The sequence below is a fragment of the Centrocercus urophasianus genome, unplaced genomic scaffold, assembly GCF_019232065.1.
Source record: "Centrocercus urophasianus isolate 14NV4802_14NV808 unplaced genomic scaffold, USGS_Curo_1.0 seq_47, whole genome shotgun sequence".
NCBI classification, from domain to species: Eukaryota; Metazoa; Chordata; class Aves; order Galliformes; family Phasianidae; genus Centrocercus; species Centrocercus urophasianus.
The window spans coordinates 1,955,859-1,976,640 of NW_024885055.1; the positions used below are offsets into that span (position 1 = coordinate 1,955,859).

General features: G+C 40.3%; 1 protein-coding gene across 1 annotated transcript in view; it reads right to left on the reverse strand.

Annotated features, from left to right (window-relative positions):
- The window catches only part of PTPRT (protein tyrosine phosphatase receptor type T), a 305,115-nt gene that overhangs the window by 253,188 nt on the left and 31,145 nt on the right, over nt 1–20,782 (reverse strand). Inside the window, exon 2 of the mRNA XM_042834507.1 lies at nt 971–1,242. Coding sequence (XP_042690441.1) covers nt 971–1,242 — 272 coding nt within the window. The remainder of the gene's footprint in view (nt 1–970; nt 1,243–20,782) is intronic.

Genomic DNA, 20,782 nt, shown 5'->3' on the forward strand with positions numbered 1-20,782 from the left:
TCTGGTATTGGTATATCTAACAGTTGGATCTCTTAGTTTGAGATCAGACTGTCTTTTCCAGGTTTTTCAAGCACTGATTACCTGGGTGAAAGATCATTTCTGTTATCTCTGTACAGCACCTACTACCAAGCAGATTCTGGTTGATGTCAATATGAAAGTAGTATTGATCACTTTAATATGATTTCAGAGCAAGTGACAAGTTGTGCACAGCCCTTAAAACACCACTTTCAGTGCATTTGTGTCTCTTCATCCCATTCACCCTGTACAGTGCGCTCTTATCTATTCTGCTGAAATCCTCTGCTCCTTTTCGGAGGCAGAACATTAAAGTGCTCTACTTTAGCCCAGATTCTATAGACCTACTACCCAGTTATTAAAAAAAAAAAAAGCTTTTCTTCCTACTGTTTTCTATCCACAGAGCATTCACTGCCTTTTCATAGTTTCTTTTACTGTAATTCCCATCTCACTCATGCTTTTTTTTTCCTTTAACTATAATATGTATTTCTCATTTTCCTGTAAGGAGTAGGGTGCAATTACCTCCCAGGCACATTTTTTTTTTTTTCCTTGAATATAAAAAGATAAAAATTTGAAAATAAGAGTCCTCATGTCTTCACCGTTTAAGAAGTATGTGAGCCCATTGTGTGCATGGGAAGTGCCAATCCAAGTCTGTTTATATGCATATTTCATGACATACAAACAGGTTCTAACTTTCCAATAAATTACTTCATCTGTCCAGCTTTTTCTCTGTGACCTGAGAACATCTGAAGAAAAAGGGTGAGAAGAATTACGTCAGGATGTCTCCATCATCTCTTGCTATAAAACTGCGACATGAAAACTCATTTTGATACAAAAAAAGATGTGATGAAAAACACTGTATTTAATTTTCAGCAGACTTAGTGCTAACAGCAGCTCACAGCTCACACCCAGCCAGATGTTCAGTGGAAAAAGTGAGATCAATCTTGCAAACTCATACCTGATAAAAATGTGGCCAGAACGTACTGATGGCAAGTTCTGCTTTCACCCATCCTTCTGTAACAACCCCTGAGACATTCCATATGGGATTGCCCTGTGGTCCTCCATTCACTTTCACGTAGACATTCAGAGAGCCAGGACTCGAGCGATCTCTGCTGGATAAGTAATAATGGAAGTCGATGCAGTGTGTGTCATTTTCCTTCAACGTGGGCAAAAGCAAGTGAGCTTTCTGCCCAGATGCCCGTCCAGAGCTGTTCACCATCATGAAGGAGCCTATACACAGACAAGGGAAGAAAGAAAGAATACAAAACATCCGCTGAGCTCTTTCAGTTAAAGCAGTTTCCTTGGAAAAGTCAGTGATTCCTTTAGAAGCCAGAAACAAAACAGTTCCTCCTAAGAACTCAAACTAGCTATTTTATGCTAGTTGTTAGGTAACAGAAAAGAAAGGAGATCTAAATTACAGGGTATAAATACAAATAGATTCATGGCCACTATAACACCTTAATTAGATAACTTTAAAAATAAAAATACGGCTTTGCTTTTATTGTTTTATAAAATTGCAATAAAAAAGTCACTCTATAAAAAATCACATTTACCCTTCAAGCAGCCATGAGGCTCTCCTACCACGTACAGCCCCAGATATCTACTTTCCCAAACGCACATTGAATACAAAGGACTATTTACAAAAGATCAGATTCTCAGCTGGCATTAGCCTGCATGGTCCCTACCAACTTTGTGCCAATCTATACCCAGGAACCCTGTATCTTGTGGTACAAGCTTTGGAAAGTGGCAAGGTGTTAAGAAAACCTGGTGTTCAGAACCTGGATGAATTAGGCTTGTTAGCACAACAACATCTCAACTAGCAATACAGCAACAAGGACAATTACACTTCTAAGAGGGAAGGACTGGCTGAATTTTAGGAGGAAAATCTATACTAAGGCAATTTCTGAGTTTGTTAACCCTGAAGCTTGCATCATATTAACCATGGCACTGGATGTTGAACTCGTGTTTTGATTCATCAAGCAGTTATTTTACAGCACATCGTGTCTCAACTCATCTCCTTACAGATGCATCAAGGTGACAAATGTTAGCAATAAGGAAAAACGTTATGAGAGTTATTTGATTCAATTCTGTTTAAGGGATCTGCTTTATGTGTGCACAGACGTTCACAGAAAAAGCTGAAGAAAATACCAAGATCCAGGGGGAAAAATCTATGTGTCAGCAGCAAGGCATAATAATTTTTAATCAAATGCAGCCCTCTTGACATTCAGAGTCCTGCTGCAGCTGCCAAGTCATGCTACAAATGTATTTCTCTACTGGCCTCTTGCAGTTCACAGAACATTGCGTTTGAAAAGCCTTGCCTCACTTCTAACCTATCGACTTCCCCAGTTCCATGCCATAGCAGTTTGACAGGCACTCAGATGAGCCAGGTAAACATTCTGATCAATTCTGTCCAGTGGACAGCCATACATTTTAGTTTTTAGTTTTAGTTTGTGTTTGTTTTTTGTGTTTTTGTTTTTTTTTTTTTTAAGTCAACAGATACCAGCAACTTTCTCACGACTGCTTTTGGTGGGTTGTTCTTTTTGTTGTTTTTGATTTTGTTTTTCTGTTTATGTGATATATATACATACATTTTGTAAAGGACTTCAAGGCATGGATGCAGAAGAAAGTGGATATTTCATAAGAAATCACACACACTCCAGAAACCTTGGAAAAGTCAAGCACAGTGCAAGCAGAGCTGGGGAAGAAGATTTACAAGAAGAAATGCTACAGTCAAGGTGCTCTCTGGCAATCCAATCTTTCATTTGGATAGCTTGAAAATCCCAATGGCCCCAGATTCACCGCAAAGAGCTCAAGAAACAGAAGAGCTGAGTCCAAACTTTTAATTTTTTCTCTAATAATCAAAGTCCATAAGGTGAGACAAATATTCTCTGTTGATACACTCCTGCTCTCAGTCAACCACAAAATCCCCTTCGTCAAATGAGAGATTTCAATGAGTGCTGCAGTAATCTTCTAAATAAACTAACCCTAAATAAACTAACATTGTGACAATCTGAGATTTGGGCTCAGACTTGATGACCTGGGATAATTTATTACCAGGAAGCAGAGTTACCAACAGGTTTGGCAAGGCAGCACAGCTGCTGGTTAAGGCAGCAAGGTGGAAATCCAACGGGCTGGTTTCTAAGTCTGACAACACATTCAATTCTATGACCTCTGTCTGTATGTGTAGACTGCTTTATCTTCCCGTATAAATCAAATAAGAACACTAGTAAAATCTACTACTAAGAATCAGAGACAGAAGCCACTGTATAACTGCTGAATAACAGAAGGGTTTTGTTGTTGTTGTTTTAGCTGCTGCAAAATGCACCGCCTGCAGTGTTTCAGAGACATTTTGGGAAACAGTACAAAATCTGATGAAGGCAATTTTGCCAGATGTGAGATACAGGGGTGATGGTACAGCCAAAGAAAACATTCAGTAAAGAAAAGTAGAGATCATTCATTTCTGTTCCATTTTTTATCAGCTCTTAGCACACATCATTCCACTTCTGCGTGCCTTCCTCAACCTTTCACACTTCTGTATTTGGATAATAGATGGATCCCTGCCCTAAAGATCGACTCTGAAGCTGCACAATGCCTAACACAATTAGGTCCTGAACTGCAGTACATTAGGCAAGCTTTCAATGATAGATAGACTTAAGGAGGATTTCACTTCTCCAGATTCATGTATAAAAATAATGAGCATTCCTCTGGGAGAAAAACATCAACTTTTATAAAAAAAGTTCAAAGCAATAATTACGATTTTATTTTTTGACACCCACAAAAAAATGAATCATATGCTATTTGCAGAACGACAATGGCCTTTTGTGCAACTGCTAGAGAGAGTACAGAGCCTGTACATAATGACTGACACAACGTGAGCCAGTAAAATATCCATCGACCAAAAAACACTTAGCAAAATAATTAGCCTTCATAACTGGAAGAATAGCCTTACAAAAAATTTATTGCCATTTGCAAATTATTCACTGTCTTAGTTCTGATTTATGGATGCCTTAAAACCACATAGCCACACCCCACATCATGCCTAGAGAAAATGCTGTAAAATTCAAACTGTCTCCAGTAAAGTCCTGAGGAGAGGTATTGCTTTACATGATAGTAGGAGTAGAGATAAAAAAAATTCCACTTCTAGTGCTGCCTCTGCTGCAGAAAAGTGCTCCTATCCTTGACTGTGCCATCTGATATCTCTGTCTGCCCTTACTTCCACAGAGACCTCAGATGGCAGCTGCCACAAAAAGCCCTTTTCGTCCCGGGTCAAGCTGGTGCACAGCACACCAAGCCTGCCCTTAGGAGGGGATATTGTTAAACTAAAGCTTCACCCATGCCATAACTGATAGTGGGTACAAGAACATCTATCTCACAAAATCTCATTGTTGTGAATCATTTATACCCTGTACCACACACTGCCCTCCATGATTCTCATTTTCCTTTTTGCACTGTGAACTTGAATGCAAATCCCATCCCCTACCCTCAAGAACCTTCCAAAGGTTGCTCTGTGTGCTCCTGGACCAACAGCTGGGATGCACTGACTCTGTGTCTGTGCCAGTGAAGCTTTTCTGGGCAGTACACATTGCTTACCAGTAGCTCTGAGATCACTACAACTGCTCCCAGCAGCAATAAATAAATAAATACATAAAGTTCAAAGCAGCCTTTTAAGGACAGGCGTATTTTGCCTTATTAGCTGTAATAAAAACTGACACATCGCGATTCAGAGTCTGACAGCCTTCTTTAGCATGAGCAAAGAATTGAAGCTGATGGGACTTCTTTTGAATTTATAGGCCTGTACGTGCAAATAAAAGAGGTACAATCAGGTCTGGCACCAGCAAACCATTTGTCACATTTCTCACTCATATAAAGCCCTAGGGAACGCATTAACATGTCACAAACGGAAATTATTGATCAATGAACGACTGAAAACCTTAAATTTCCCCTGGCATGAATTTGTACAAAACAAAAGATTCCTTGAAGAAACTCTGATTTAGACTGACTTTGAACAGTAATGACAGTAGAAAAAACACTGAGTGCTATTTTGTTTACCTCCATCTGGAAAGTTCAAATGCCATCAGATAGACACTGAAATGGGAAAAGAAAGTTTGGAGAGAAGAAGTGATGTATTCTGTGTGGATGTTGTTGGGTATTTCTATTTTTGTTGGACACAGAAGTATATGCTCATTAATGCAGCTGAATATCAGGTCAATTAACTTTAGTGCTCTTGAACCAACAGGTTACATTAATTAATCTCTTGCTGGCTTTGCCACCTTCCTGAATAACTAAAACTGAATGTGCTGTGTTCAGATCAGTCAAAAGCACGGAGAAAAGAAAGATGGTAAATAAATTCATTTTTAAAAATCCATTCGAATGACAGTGAACATAAAAAGGCACTCTCTTACAGTTATTAAACATACCACTGAAAATTGGGGAATTAAACCATGAAGTGCTCTCTAGCTGGCCATAAATTCCAATTTTTCCCCTGCTCGGTGCATAATGATGCCTTGATAAGCTTCCTATTATTGATGCATCTGCAACATATACCCTCTTTTTGAACTGAAATGCTGCTCTGTAGCAGATGGTGGCTATTGTGTTTACACATCAGCACTTTATGATTGCATTTTCTCACGTCTGTAGTAAAAAGAAAGCCGTAATTGAGTTTTTAATGGCTTTGCACATTGTTCATTAAGATTACATGAGTGTGTTCTGACAAATGACAGCTGAAGAAACGAGCCACCGAGAACCCCTCACGATCACCAGACAGACCTCAGCTGATGCTCTTTCACTGCTGCCTTTGAAGAGCTGAGCTGTTTAAAAGTAAAATTACAGCAACCATTAAAGACTGAATGTAAACTTGAAAAGAAAACTGTCAAAATGCTCAACTGCAAAAAGAGCCTTCTTAAACCCTGAGAACCCAAATCAAGTACAGAACTTTTTTTTACACAGCAAACTCCTCCTCTCAGTACATCAATCTGCTTTCCAGCAGCTCCATCACAGCAGAGGCATTTTTTTTCAGTCACAATGCTGCTAGTTTCCAAAGAACAACTCTACCCTCAAAAAGGAAGGGCCGGACATCTGATCCTGTTAGCATAGAATGAAGCAAGCTGGAATAATTTCAGTTGGAAGGGGCCTTAGATCATACCTATTCCAATTCCGTGCTCAGAGCAGGGTCATCTCTTTTCCCCACTGACTCTAAATCCTCCCAGATGGTCCAGTCCCTCTGGGTAACCTGCTCCTGTACTTGGCTGCCCTCATGGCATCCCCCATAACCTCTCATTTCAGCCCATAGCCCTTGTCTCCTATCCTGCAGACACTCAGTGCAGTAATGAGCCTGCCCCATCCTGCAGGCACTGAGCTGTTGCTCTCAGGACCCCCCAAATCCTTCTTGCCCCAGCCTGAACAATCTCATCACTCCTCGGCCTCTTCTCCGAGGGTGCTAGCTTCAGCCCTGACCACTCAATGGCCTTCAGTTTCCTTCCTCCCTTTCATCAGTCATGTTGGGGCACCCGAAATTGGGCACAATATGCAAATGCAATCTAACGAGTAGCAAACAAAGATGGACCACTTCTATTTGTCTGCTGGCTTGGTCCCTGTTAATACAGCCCAGGATGCCACTAGCAGTCAGAGCACACTGCTAGCTTATATTCAGGCTGCCCTCTATCTGACTAGTCCATGTCCAATTTTATGATGCCCCATCCCTGCAGGCATTCAAGTCCAGGCTGGATGTGGCTCTGGGCAGCCTGGTCTGCTGGTTGGTGACCCTGCACCATAGCAGAGGGGTTGAAACTGGATGATCATTGTGGTCCTTTTTAACCCAGGCCATTTCATGATTCCAGCCTGCCTCTACCCCTCTCGATGGTGGTCCTACCTTTGACTGTATCAACTGTTCCCACAGTCTGATGCCAAACTAGAGCTGCCACCAACTGCTGCCAGCCAACCAGCGTGCCCCTCCCCATCTGCCACCACCAACCCAGATCATAACAACACCCTGACCTAAAAACACATGAAGCTCTGTCCTGACTCTGGTCTCTGGAGATTCACAGCACTTCTGCAGTTGAAATACAGGACCAGGAGAGTTCTGGTAACTTCACATCTTGCAAAAACAAAATGCTCTGAGAAAGATGCTTATTAAAACAGTAGAAGCCATCCACATCACTCATTTTAAACTATACACATTAGTGAATGACTATACATCTCTGTGGTTTTCAGCAGAGATATGAGAAGAAGTCTGCTACTATGAATCCCTAACATAAACACACATGAAGACATCCTGCCCCATAGTCTTTGTGGGTGGATACCAAGATGAAGGGCAGTTTATGGTTAAGGCGAGCAAAGTTATTGAGAATAATCTTAATTACAATCTCAGGTAAGATTTCTCACCATCCTCTCAAGGTTATTATGTCACAGGGCACAGACCCAAGGGGGTACCCCAGTAACCTCTACTGGGGAAATGAGTTTGCTGGTAGTCTTTGCTTATTACCTGTGCACCTTTGGAGCACTTTGTCTCTTCCACTGCAGCCTTATCTCTTTTCAGGAAGAGTCCTCTCAAAACACTTTCTGGAACTCCTTTGCATTTGAAAGTCATTTTAAGATTATTTTTTTTTACTTCTTGAAAGCATTCCAACAGACTGCTGAGATGCAATTTTCCAACAATATTCTTTCCCAGTTCCTCAGTCACAGTGGATTAGGGTCAAAGCCAGCTCATTATCTCATAAAATGACTTGGAAGTCCACAAGCAGTGGCATTTTTATGGGACAGATGTAGCAGGAGGCATCACACCAGCCAGCTAAGAAAGCTCATCTCTCTCAGTAAGGCTCCCCAGTATCATACACTTGCACAGCTTTTGGCAAGGCACATTCATAACACTGTTAGTCAGTCTGAATGCCATAGAACAGGTTTTGAAAAGCACCAACACTGAGTATGAAAAAGGAAAAAAATATATTTCCATATAATTGCTTTAAGTTCAAACTATGAAATTCATAGTTTTTATTTTACAAAAAGTTACTGTCGCCCACCTGCTTCATACTTTCCACATTTCTCTATCCCTGCCCTCCATAGTCACGTATAACAGCTGAGGAAGGCTCAGAAATCTCCTGGCTGATGAACCACAGAGAGCAGTGCTCGTACAAACTGAGAATTAAACAAGGCGTATCTCATAGCTGCTGTCCCTTTTTCAAATATTAGGACAAAATCAGACCCGTGCATTTTCTCTCTCAAATGTGGGCCACACTGAATTAATCTGCCATGGAATAAAGAGCTTGATTCACAGATAAATAGGAATATAAACTGCAAGTTCAGTCCCATATAATTGATAAGGACAATTCATTCGCTTGGGAAACTGTTGGATAATAGGAAAATATTTTTTAAAGAGACAGCCTTTATTTGTAAAGACGTTTTCTTCTGGAAATTTATGTCATGAAAAGAATTATGTTGTTGTTTTGTGGGTTTTTTTTAAATAAGATGAATCTCCTCTGGAAACAAGACTGATTACATATTGCTTTAGCGACTGCAAATATTTGCTGTACTAATTTAAAGGAAGTGAAGATTGTGGCCCTGCCGCCTCACTGACCCTTCTGAAGCAGTAGGTGTGTAGCAAATAAGTGAGAGCCTGGCTTGCACATCTCATAGTTTCTCTGAGAAAGGGGACGTTTGCAGTTCTTCTGGTTTAAACAAAACCAAATAATTACAGGACAATACTCAGAACTGGGGAACTTTTTTCTTCCACTTCATGTTTAGGAAGGGCCCCTATATGTTAAATGAATGCTCCATTAACCTTACAAAAATATTTAAATCAAGTGGAAGAACATTTCTCACTGCTGTGTTGTTTTTCTAACATAATGCATGTCTGTAGTTCTTGTTCACATAATTGTATGACGTTTACCAAGGACAGCCATTGACAGAGATTGACATATTTGCAATGAAGACACAACGTGCAGTATTCAGGTTCTGTCTGCATCGTTTCCTCACTGACAAATAGGGATTTTTTTCATTGGCCTGACGAAAATTAAACTGTAATGTGGAGGCACAACTTTTACAACAACAGACATAAAAAGAAGCAGTTGGAGAAGTGACAGAATCTCACATTAGCAGAGGGATTTCTGGCCTCACCTCCAGCCCTGAGCAGTCCCTAGCAGCCCTGTACTCAATACAGGCACACCTGCACCAAACTACTGCTAGATTCAGTGGAAATTCAGCACTTAGAGGTTGATTAACACCTGTATGGAGTATGAACACAGCAGTGATACTTAATTACAATTTCAATACCCAAAAAACTTCCATCTAAACCTCCATAAGATGAGTCCTGAAAGCACTGACATCTAACAGCACTGGTCTGTGATAGGGATGGTACAGCTTATCAGAAAGACTCATGAGAACATTTCTCACTTGAAGGTGCAAGGTGCTTCCAGTGCTGTTGCTTTCCACTCAAACCTCACAAGCAGTTGCTTCCACCATCACTCAGGAGAATACCTGCAGCTGGTGTTTGCTGGAATTGCATCTGTGGTCCAACCTCCTCTTCCCCTCCAACACCAAACTCAAATTTTGGTTTACAAAGCAAAAATCCTTGGTATCAGATCTCAGATGAAAGCCATTGCTTGAGGGTTACAGCTATCTTACAAATGCTCTGCACACCTCAACGCTCCACGGTCATTTTTAGAATTTTCTTTCCATGTTTTGTAAATGTTTCTTCATTGAAAGACTGATTGTCACAGCCATCAGCCTGCTCCTGAGAAGCAAACAGCGGTGTGTGCTGTGGAATCACAAACAATTCTATAAATCTCAACAGTGAAAAACTTTTTAATGGATTCACTGCCTGCATTCATTGTTGCTAAGGTCACTGCTGTAGCATACGTTGAGACTGTCCTTATTCCATTATTTATAAATAGGGTATAAACTGCTTTGCAGTGCTACAAAAAAAGGGTCCATTAGAAATGAAGTTACTCCCGCTTATCAGCTAAATGAATCTTGTAATAATGAACATGTATCTCTACAGTCAACAGATCAGAACTCTCTCTAATTTTAATTATACCTTCTTGTTTGCATCATCATTTTTTAAAACGCATGAAAATGCACACTAAAACCATGACGAGGTATTGTTGATTTTCAATTCCAGTAGTTTGATTACTATTTATCCTATCAATTACTAACTTAACGCTTTGGTGAAATGTACAGAACTGATTTAAACACTTAATAAAGTATAGGTTATTAAATGGGCAAATAAGCAAAATACAGGGAATGGCCATAACTCAGCATAATATCTTTGCTTAAAGACACTGCAAATCTTGTTCTCAGCACTCAAGAGCTTTATTACAGCTGAGCCTTGAAAGAGAGGCACAGAGATGAGTTGTAGGGACATTAGTAAGCCTCAAAGCCTCTTGCAAATGTAGCTCCAAGAAGGCTCAGAGTTCAGCAGAATACTAAATATCTTCTTCACCTGATTTAACCTGTGACCAATTGGCTGCTGCCAAGTGTGTCTCTCACTCGGGGAGAAAGCAGCATTTTCAGTACAGAGCCCCTGGACCCACTCTAAAATGCACTGACCTTTTTTTTTAAGTTCCAGGCATACAACTACTTGTACAATGAGCATAATTTACAAATAGATGCTAAAGACTGCTCTCGAGAGGAAATCCCAACAACAAATGAGCTTAGAGGTAGTCAGTAAAGATTTTTCTGAACAAGTGATTGCTATTTATTATGTGTGCCTCACAGCTTTGCTTACAAACACAGAACTATTTTAAAATAAAATTCCCTATCTCATTAAAGCTCAATGGCTAAAAATAAAGGTCTCTCCAACCAAGACTCAAGGAAAGCATGTTTTCGGTTGTTGATTACAAGTCATTAAAGAATTAAATCGGTATGTTACAGCTACTGCAACATCAGCTCTTCCTGGAGGCAGAGGGCAGCAAGGCAAAGGACAGCTCTGCTGCCCCTCTGGATTGGAACAGCCAAAGAAACAGGCTTTGATATGCCTGAACATACATGGTGTGCACAAAACTATAACTTCCTTCTGGCTTTGAAAGCTGTTTTGTATCAAAGTTCGATATACATGTAATGGTCAACAGACATGAAATAACAACTCATGATTACCCTCACAGAACAACTATCCTGCACTGCTCAGATACAGTGTCAGACCAGACAAAGTCATTTAAAAACAACAGCCCCTTTTCAGAATACCCTTTTGTTCTCTACTTTTATTTTGTCCTGTCAGTGTTTCCCATTTCTGGTTTGTTTCTGAACACATTTTTTCTCTCCTCTATATACATCCTAAAAGATGACTACAAACTCCGTTATGCCACATACTTCAAGTATGCAGCAGCCATCTGTCAGATGCAGCCTCATTCGAGAGGTGTGCGGATGGATGGCTCAAGGTTCACAGAAGGGTCTGGTTTATTTTAATTTGTCTCCTCTAAAGCCACTGAGATTGAATACCACCAGACAGTTGCCCCGCTGGCGCTCAAGGTTCCCAGATGCTCCACAGCACCTAACTGCACCAGACAAAACCTACTGCCTGTTTCCAGTGCCCCATGAGAAATTCATCTGGGGCACGTGTGTTCATAGCCTCCTGGCTTTCACAAGTTAAGAAACCATGCCTATGTCCTTGCTGTTGCAATTAATAAAAAATCTAAATTGCTGTGCACTCCAAGAGTTGAATCAAAGTGTATTTTCTGAAAGGCATCACCTTTGGAATTTGCATAAGGGCTACCAGAAGTATTTTGGCAAAAATATTAGTTTACTAGAAAGTACTAGACTCCAAGTAATTCAAGCACAGTCTTATTTTCAATACATTTGAATTCTTTCTTCGCTTAATCATGAAAGACAAATGGCCAAATAATTTATTATGTAATTCCAAAGCATAAGAAGTGTTCTATATGCCAGCCAGAACCAAATATCTCATTAGTAGGCATGCAGCTCCACTGCCGGCCAACTTTTACAGCCTCTGCAACTCGTGTAAAACTTCCATATGTCTTGTCTACGTAACATTCACCAGGCAACTGCGGAGAGATTATTACCTTCTGTATTTGTGACAGAAAACACACACTAAATGCAATGCCAAAAGCCAACTGCAGCAAACAATGTCTGAAAAGGAATTGTTTCTTAAAAGTTTGTTTTTACATAACAGAGTTCCAACCATATGGCCACTTATTTGCACACTTAAGAAAGCAGCACCACAACTCTAAACTCAGAATATGTCAAAGGTTGGATGGTGAGTTATTTTTGTAACAAATTCCCAACTCCTCTGAGCTTGGTTTCAACAGAAAGTGTTAATTGCTGTTAAGTCAGTGATGCTATTCTGGGTTTACTGCAGTATAGCCAAGGATGGAGTTTGGCAGAGTGAATTCAGAAAATAATTAAGCCCATCTCACAAGTCACCACACTGTATGGCAGAGCAAGAATTTCTCAAAAGGAGCAGCTCAAAACTGCAAAAGCAGAGGTTCGTGCAGGCCACTGTGGAGGCGTATTGGCACAGCAGAAAGGAGCCTCAGTCATTTCAGCCCACACCTTTACCAGCTGTGATCACTGTGATTTGCTCATTCCCATGGGAACTAAATTAAACCAGATTTTTCTTTTAAATGGGAAATGTTTGTTTGCCTATCACAACTCCTGTTGCAATTACAGCAACCTAAGCAGAAGGAGTCACTGTCAGCATCCTCATTTCCTCTTAGGGTGTTGTCCTCTTAGGGTGTCCTCATTTTCTAGCTGAACATTACTGACTTGTACTACAGGAAGAGAAAATGAAATACCACCTTGAAGCAGCTCAGTTGCCAACGCTGGCTAACACTACCATTCAGAGAAAGTGCAAACTTTCCACAATAAAATACTAATTTAATCCAAACAGAAGACATTTCTCAGTAGCAAGAAGAATTTAGTGGCTGGCTCAGGACATGAGACAGTATTCGTGCTCATAAAAAATCCCAAACCATGCAGTTTTAATTAACGATTACTGAACTGGATCCATCACTTCACAGAAGCCTAAGTAAACACCTAATAGTTACTGAATACTGACAAACATTTTTACTCAACTTGACAGTTGTACTCAACAACAAAGCTTTTCTTTGAGTAGCTTAGAAGCAGCTACCTTTGAGCCCCTGGACACATCCCTGTGTTTTAGACAAACAAATATGCTCAATACACTCAATGTGCATAGTTTGCGATAGCTTATCATGATTCACTTTGTGGTCTTTCTGATAGTAAGCAGCAACAAGATTATTAACCTCCACAGAGGCTATTATTCACATGTGGTTTTTTGAGCCCAGCTGGACGTCCGTATGAGTCTATTTATTTTTACTAAATTGCCCCAAAGTGTGCATACATTTATGTCCCGTGGACTGCAGTTCATTTAGAACCTAATAGTGTTATACACACAATGTTAGATTTTTATTAGAAATTAATAGCATTAACTGAATCATATTTTCTGGCCATGCTCTTTCCTGCTGAGAAACACAGTTGTGCAACACCCATTCCAAGCTCCGCAGTTGATACAGACTGAGTTGATACCACTTCTTGTGGGGACTTCCAATATTTCACCTGTTAAGTTCTTTGACACAACGTAAATCCACCTTTTTCTCCAGAAGGTAACTCAAATGCAGTACCTCCCACACCAAAATAACTGGTTAGTGTGGCCATGAATTGACACCACCAGGGCTTTGCTTAAATGAAGAATATTATTTAGCAACTACACAACAAACACTGCACCGAGTCCTGGCACTTTGGTTAAATACGCGGAGCTGCCAGTGACAGAATGGTTAAAATTACACAAACAGAGATGTTCAGAATGCAGTGCAAACAATTCCTAACATTACTGAGAAATCCTCTAAACAACCCCAAGTATGCCAGCTCTTCATTTAATTCAAGCTCCTCACAGTTCTCAACAAATTTTGCAGTCAGTGCTGTGCTACTTATTTAATTGTTCATTTCCTCCTAAAAATGAAGTTTAATACATTATTAGGAAAGTCATTTGGGCAATCCTTTGTTAACCTTCTGCCACATTTGACTATTTTCTATCTTCAGTAGACTTCAAATCCCAAGCAGAATTTTCACCCTCCCCTGAGGATTGCTTTATTTAATAAACTCTCAGGAGGTATTTCAAAAGCTCTGAAATCCCTGGCAAATCCAGTTTTTAATCCATTATTACACTGGCATTGAAAAAATGTCTGTAAATTAGAACGCCATAGTGCTCTGCTGGTTAGTCTTTCATGCTGGATTCACCTAAGTGGATTCATCTATTTGTTATTGTTTCAATCATTTTACCTCCAAGCTTTCTGGGATCATCCCTTTTTCTTTTTGTTAAGGAAAGAGACTCCTGGCTCTTCTCTTCGGTAGCCAATTAAGCAGCTGTGAAAAAACACATTAGCAAAGCCAGTACTTCCCCTAAAAGATCCCACAGGGTATCATAAAGTTTTCTTGTTTGTTGCCAAAAGCACAACTGGTTGTTTGACCAAGGATCAAAAAAAGGAAAAAATAAACCTCCCTCCACCTCCAAAAAAAAAAAAACCACCAAAAAAGGCTAGTGCAAAGTAATCAGTTAGATTATCTGAAGTGCAGATTTCTGTACCTGGAAAAAAAAACCTAATTACTGATATTCTGATTCTAGATGACTCATCAGTCCTCATTTCCTGCATCCAGGAGATTTAAATAAACTTAGAATCTCATATTACCTTATTCTGAAATTATCTTTCTACCCCAATTTTCCAATTTCAAATGTCTATACTAGACCTCATAATTACTCTTAATAGGCTTTTTAAAAATTATTTTTTAAAGTGGAATGCCATTTTTATCTTCAAAGGGCTGGCAATGACAAAGTTGAGTGTCTGTGGGGAAGGATCCAGGGGAAGACCAACAAGGTGAAGATCTAGGTGGGGGTCTGTTAAAGACTGCCTAACCAGGGTGAAGAGACAGACAACAGACAGACAGACAACAGCTAGCAGAAGTTTTGTGATTGCCAGCCCTTGTTCTCATGGGGGACTTTAACTTCCCCTGATAAATATTGGAAATCTAACACTGCACAGAGGAAGCAGTCTAGGAGGTTTCTAGAATGTGTGGAAGTCAACTTCCTAGCACAGCTGGCAAGAGAGCCTACCAGGGAAGGTGCAGTGCTAGACCTGGTGTTCACAAACAGAGAAGAACTGATGGCAGATGTGGAGGTCAGGAGCTGTTTTGTGCAGAGTGATCACACAATGCTAGAGTTCTCTACTCTTGGGGAAGGGCTAATGAGAATCTCCATCGTTTACTGGATACAGATGGGTACCTGACCATGAAGGATAACGGCAGCCAATGGCTGGCACCAGTACCCTCTTTGCTGGGTAAAGAACTGGCTGGACACCAGGCCTAGAGAGTGGTGGGGAACATAGTTAAATCCAACTGGTGACCAGGCACTTGTGGTTCCCCCCAGGGGTCAGTACTGGGGCCTGTCCTGCTTAATATCTTTATTGATTACCTGGATGAGAGGATCGAGTGCACCCTAATAAGTTTGCAGATGACACTAAGTTGGGAGGAAGTGTTGATCTGCCTGAAGGCCCTACAGAGGGATCTGGACAGGCTGATCGCTGGGCTGAAGCCAGAGGGATGAAGTTCAACAAGACCAAGTGCCAAGTTCTGCCCTTTGGTCACAACCACTCCACGCTACAGACTTGGGGCAGAGAGGTTGGAAGACTGTGCAGAGGAAAAAGACCTGTGGATGTTGGTTGATTCTCAGCTGAACATGAGGCAGCAATGTGCCCAGGTGGCCAAGAAAGAAACCGGAGTGTGTCCGGAGAAGCAGAGTGAAGCTGATGAGGTGACTGGAACACAAGTCTTATGGGAGTGGCTGAAATAAATGGGATTGTTCAGCCTGGAGAAGAGAAGCCTTTGGGGAGACCTTATCGCTCTCTACAACTGCCTGAAAGGAGGTTGTAGCAAGGTGGGGGTCAGCCTCTTCTCCCAGGTAACAGCAGTAGGATGAAGGGTGATGGCCTCAAGTTACGTTGGATATTAGGAAAAGCTTCTTCTCTGAGAGTGGTGCTGCACTGGCACAGGCTGCCCAGGGAGGTGGTGCAGTCACCACTCCTGCAGGTGCTCAAGAAACTTGTAGACGTGGTATTAAGGAACATGGTTAGTGGGCAACACTGGAGGTAGGTAAATGGTTGGACTAGACATTCTTAGAGGTCTTTTCCAATCTTAATGTTTTTATGATTCTATGAATTATTTGCTTTATTTCATGGTAGCCTTAACAGTCTTTCTCAGTTAATATTTTCAAAGATGCAATTTTCAAATGTAGCAATGGTTGAATAAACTTACTCCAATGTAAGGACAAATGGTAGCATGGTTTCCTATACATTACCCTCCTTAATTCTTCAACTGAAACAGCAGGATAAAAAACCTAAAACTCTGTGTGAGACAGCCTTGAAACAACATGAAGTATTGGGACTTAAATGGAGTGTTTGGCAATTACAGCAGAGCATTTAAGATGGCCAAGAGGTAAAGCAAAAAATTCAGTCACACTTTTAGAACATGAAGAAAGTTTTCAGTACTGGCACGAGTTCAAAAGGAAACAGATTTTTCCATAGGCAAAGCTCACCCTTACTATTCCAAGAGCATGCTGTTGAAACAGGTTGTAAACACTTTAGGTGGAAAGAACTCAAATTAAAACATACTCAAGCAGTTTCCTCAGGTTCTGATACTGCTCTAATGAAGCAGACAAATAAAGCTCCTCCTGAACTCAGCACGATCAGGATCAGTGCCAAATTATTAACAGGCATTTTTCTGAGTAGGATTAACTATCTTTGAAAAATAATTGCTCCTCATGGCCTTGCAAACAAACGAGCAATTTTTGTAGGAGTTACAGTGAGATTAGTAGAATTTTCACAAATTCATGCAAACAAACATTCCAAGCATGTGGACACAATTAGGCTTTCAGGCTCTCAGTTTTCCCATTAATCTCTATTACAGAAATGTACTCTGGAATCGTATTTCTATTCCTCCTGACTTAATATATCGAATTCTATTACTGCAGCAAAAGTGCTGTAGGAAGCTCCAAGAGTCAACGCCCTGACAGAGGTTTTGGAATGGAGATTTCTCTAGCATCCACATCCTGCTCTTTTTCAAAAATAAGAAAATGTCTCAAAATGCATAAGTAAGGTTTTTTCCTCTGGTAATCATGTACAACATGAAATGGATCATTTTTAAACTTGTATTTATTAGCATTACTTAATTATTAGCATTACCTAATTACATAGGCAATTACTTGGGCAAACACATAGCAGTAAAAATACAGGGATCTTAGGGCTTCTTCCCTTTCTAGAGGCCACTTTCACTTTGCAAGCAGCATAACTCCATGTATGCTACAGCAGGGTCAGCATGCGTTACTCTGTCCTCAGCTACTGGAATGGCAATCTACCCACAGGTGAAGATTTACAGAATAAATTAGGAAATTTATCCTCCTGGGAAACAATTGTTGAAATAAGTTCAACGTTTATGACAGCTGTGCAACAGTGTTTCTATTTCAGAGGTTCTATGGATGCTCAACTGAAATAACCTGCTTAGCTTGCTCACGCCTGCCATTCAAGGAGCACTGATCTATAAAACTCAATGTGGTGAGCAATCTCATGAAACCCATACTACTTTCCTTTAAATGTGAGCGTACATACAGGTAGCCTACTGGATCATCAGGATTATCAGTTTTCAAGAGCAATGGTATTGTGTTTGGATAGCCTGTGCATTTCTCAAACTATCAAGATTACTCAATTATTTTTTATTTTTTAAGAGCATTTAGACTGCCTTCTGTAGTTATTTGATAAAGCACTGAGATGCAGTGGAATGCAGAGCCCAATATTCAAATATAAGGCAGTGGGATAGTGGCTAAAGTTTACCATCTTTGAGCCAGTGATACACGACATGGAGGTAACCAAACATAAAGGGCCCAGTGTTGTTATGTGCACAGAGCTGTTCCCTTCCCAGCTCTGAACTGAAAGGAATAGAAAATATACTACATTAAAAATACATTGTCTAGAAAAACAGTAAAAATGATAACAGCTTAAAGCACAGTCCATGCTCAGATTGGCTCTATATCCATATCATTTTCAGCAGCTGGGGAAGAAAAGTACCCAAAAGAGACAGCTGCTGCTTGTGATATAAACATAAAAACTACATTAAAAAAAAAACAAAACAAAACAAAAAACAAGCTCCTTTCCATTTGTTTAGTCTTCACTCTTACTTTTGATATTCAGAGCACCTTGATGTGAGCCCCCAGAGGAATGGAATTCGAGCAGTCCTCCTGCCTGACAATTTCCTTTGCTATTTTGTCTCCTTATACTATAAGGACGAATCCTATTTCCAAACCTACAGACAGTTCATTTAAAACACATCTTTCCATTTTGAACGCATACCACTTGCAGCTTGTGCTTTGAGGATACACAATTATGTTTCACCCTCATAAGGCAAAGGCTCAGCATATTCCACTAAAACTGGTAACAGGCTGCAGGTTTACATTTTCAACACAGATAACTTAATGAAATTTTGATTTCACAGTACTGCAGATACCACATGCTGAGTGTAACCTTTCCTCCAAGAGATCTTTCTGAATTCCATCCCGTTTTAATTTCCTCCTAAAGTACTGCATCTGGTACTGGAACATTTTTATTTTAAACAGTTCAAGATTTTAGTTGTTGTATTTACAATAAAGCATAAAGGCATTAACAAGAACTGAGATCATTCGCTCCATTTTCTATTTTGCATTCACACAGCCTCCATCCAGGGTGCTAATTTGGTAGAACAGTAGAGACTGATTTCTTCCCAGTCACAGAACCGCCTAGCCTCAGCGTGCAACAATTTGCCTATCAAACAGCTTTTAAGAGCTGAAGGGTTTACATACTGCTAATCTTACTAGAATTCTCTTGGCCATGAGCACACTTATTTTTCCCTTAGTATTTCCATTATGGCTCAATACGAAAGTAGATTTTAACTTCTTTCTATTTAGGAAACAACCAAGTGACTCTAAGTCATATGCAGTGATGCTGGAAATTAAATATCAAGAAGCATCTAAAACTCCAGATAGTATCAAGCAGACACTCTTTGTTCGTTTTGAGAGACACAAAATAAATTGTGGATGGCTGAACTGCCATATTGATGTTTTGCACTGAGTACGAGCATAAATGTTACCCCATATTTTGACACCAGTGCTGTAAGAGTACTCACAATTAAGGATGTATACCAAACTCTGACAGTGTCAGTGAAAGCAGAGCACTTTAAATATGGCATTCACACTGCCTACAACTCCAGACAGCTTTAAATCACATGAAGCACGACAAGAATGATTTTCTAAAGCCTTGTACATCTTGATTTCTGCATTCACAACCCATACATGTGCTGCATGACATGATTTCACATTTCAACCACACAATTGTATGGCAATTGTAAACATGCTTGTAGCATGTAAAGCCTTTGGTATAGCTACACATTTGAAGCTCTGAAAAGGTGTGAATTTTAATTACTCATCAATCTCTTGAAGACGCTGTTCTTACTATTTCGATGTCTAAGATGCTCTAGAGATAGGTCAAGGTACAAGCCTTAGAAAGGCTCTGAAGATTTTCTAAACCTTTACCAGAAATGCTGTCTCATTTTTAGCAATGGAAGTCACCAAAGCATAAAGAAAAGCTGACCTCAAAGACCTAAGAAAGAAATTGGGAAGGACACTGAAAGAAATATTGTACATTGCATATACTATGCAAACATGAACATTGAAAATGTGTTACGCAGTCTTTCTCGTCCTTCTGAATCAATGTATTATAGTGAGCTGATCTTCCAACCATATCTAACATGAAAACAGATTTTCACAGAAAAGATAACTCTCTAATACACTGCTTTCCTTCCTCAGCATAGTGTGGGCAAGAATTACATGCAGAAGGACACGGGAATGTCAAGAGAAGGAAAAGCAGACCTAGCCACCCGGCCTCCAGGGCAGCTAGCAAAGGCCTCTGCTGAAATCACCCACACTTCCCACAGTGAACGTTCCCCCATAAATCATAAAAAATACTGAAGCTACACATTTGATGTCATATTTTTCTGCTCCCAGTTACTACAGTCCAGACCATCCCTAACAAGTTCTTAAACTTAATGCACAGTTTTCTGTACACAAAGCTGATATAAGGAAAAATTTCCTTGTGACAAGGGTGGCCGAACACTAGAACAGGCTTCCTACAGAGATGCTAAGCCCTAGACATGTCAGTATTCAAAAGACACCTTCAATGCCCTCATCAATTTGCTTTATCTGTAAAGAGGCCAGGCAGCTGGACTTGAGTTTTGTAGGTCCCTTCCAACTGAGCCATTCTGTTCTGTTCTGGGGTGACAACAGAACCAAGGCACCTTGGTCAAAGGTGGCAGCAGTGGCAGGGCTTGGATTTCTTGGATTCACTCCTCGTATCACAGCTGTTTAATTACTGGAGTCAGCAAGTATCGGTGCCATAACACTTACATTGTTCAGGATGATGAAGTAGCCAAGATGGCCAAATACTACAATATGGTTTTGCCTCCAAGACTCTCAGAACAGGACCAGGAGCACCTCAAACAGCTGATGCAGGAGTGAAGCAATGCAATAAATCATAGTGCTGCAACACCAGGCAGACCCCTCCCCACAAGCTCCTTAAAAGTCAACAGTTTCCTAATATATATAAATCAAAGCAAAGGCTGGGTAAATAGATAGATAGATAGATAGATAGATAAAGACAGACTGGGGAAATATTAAAGTCAACTTAAGTCCTAGTAGTTTAAAATTCAATGAGAGATTTCTTTTGAACTTCAA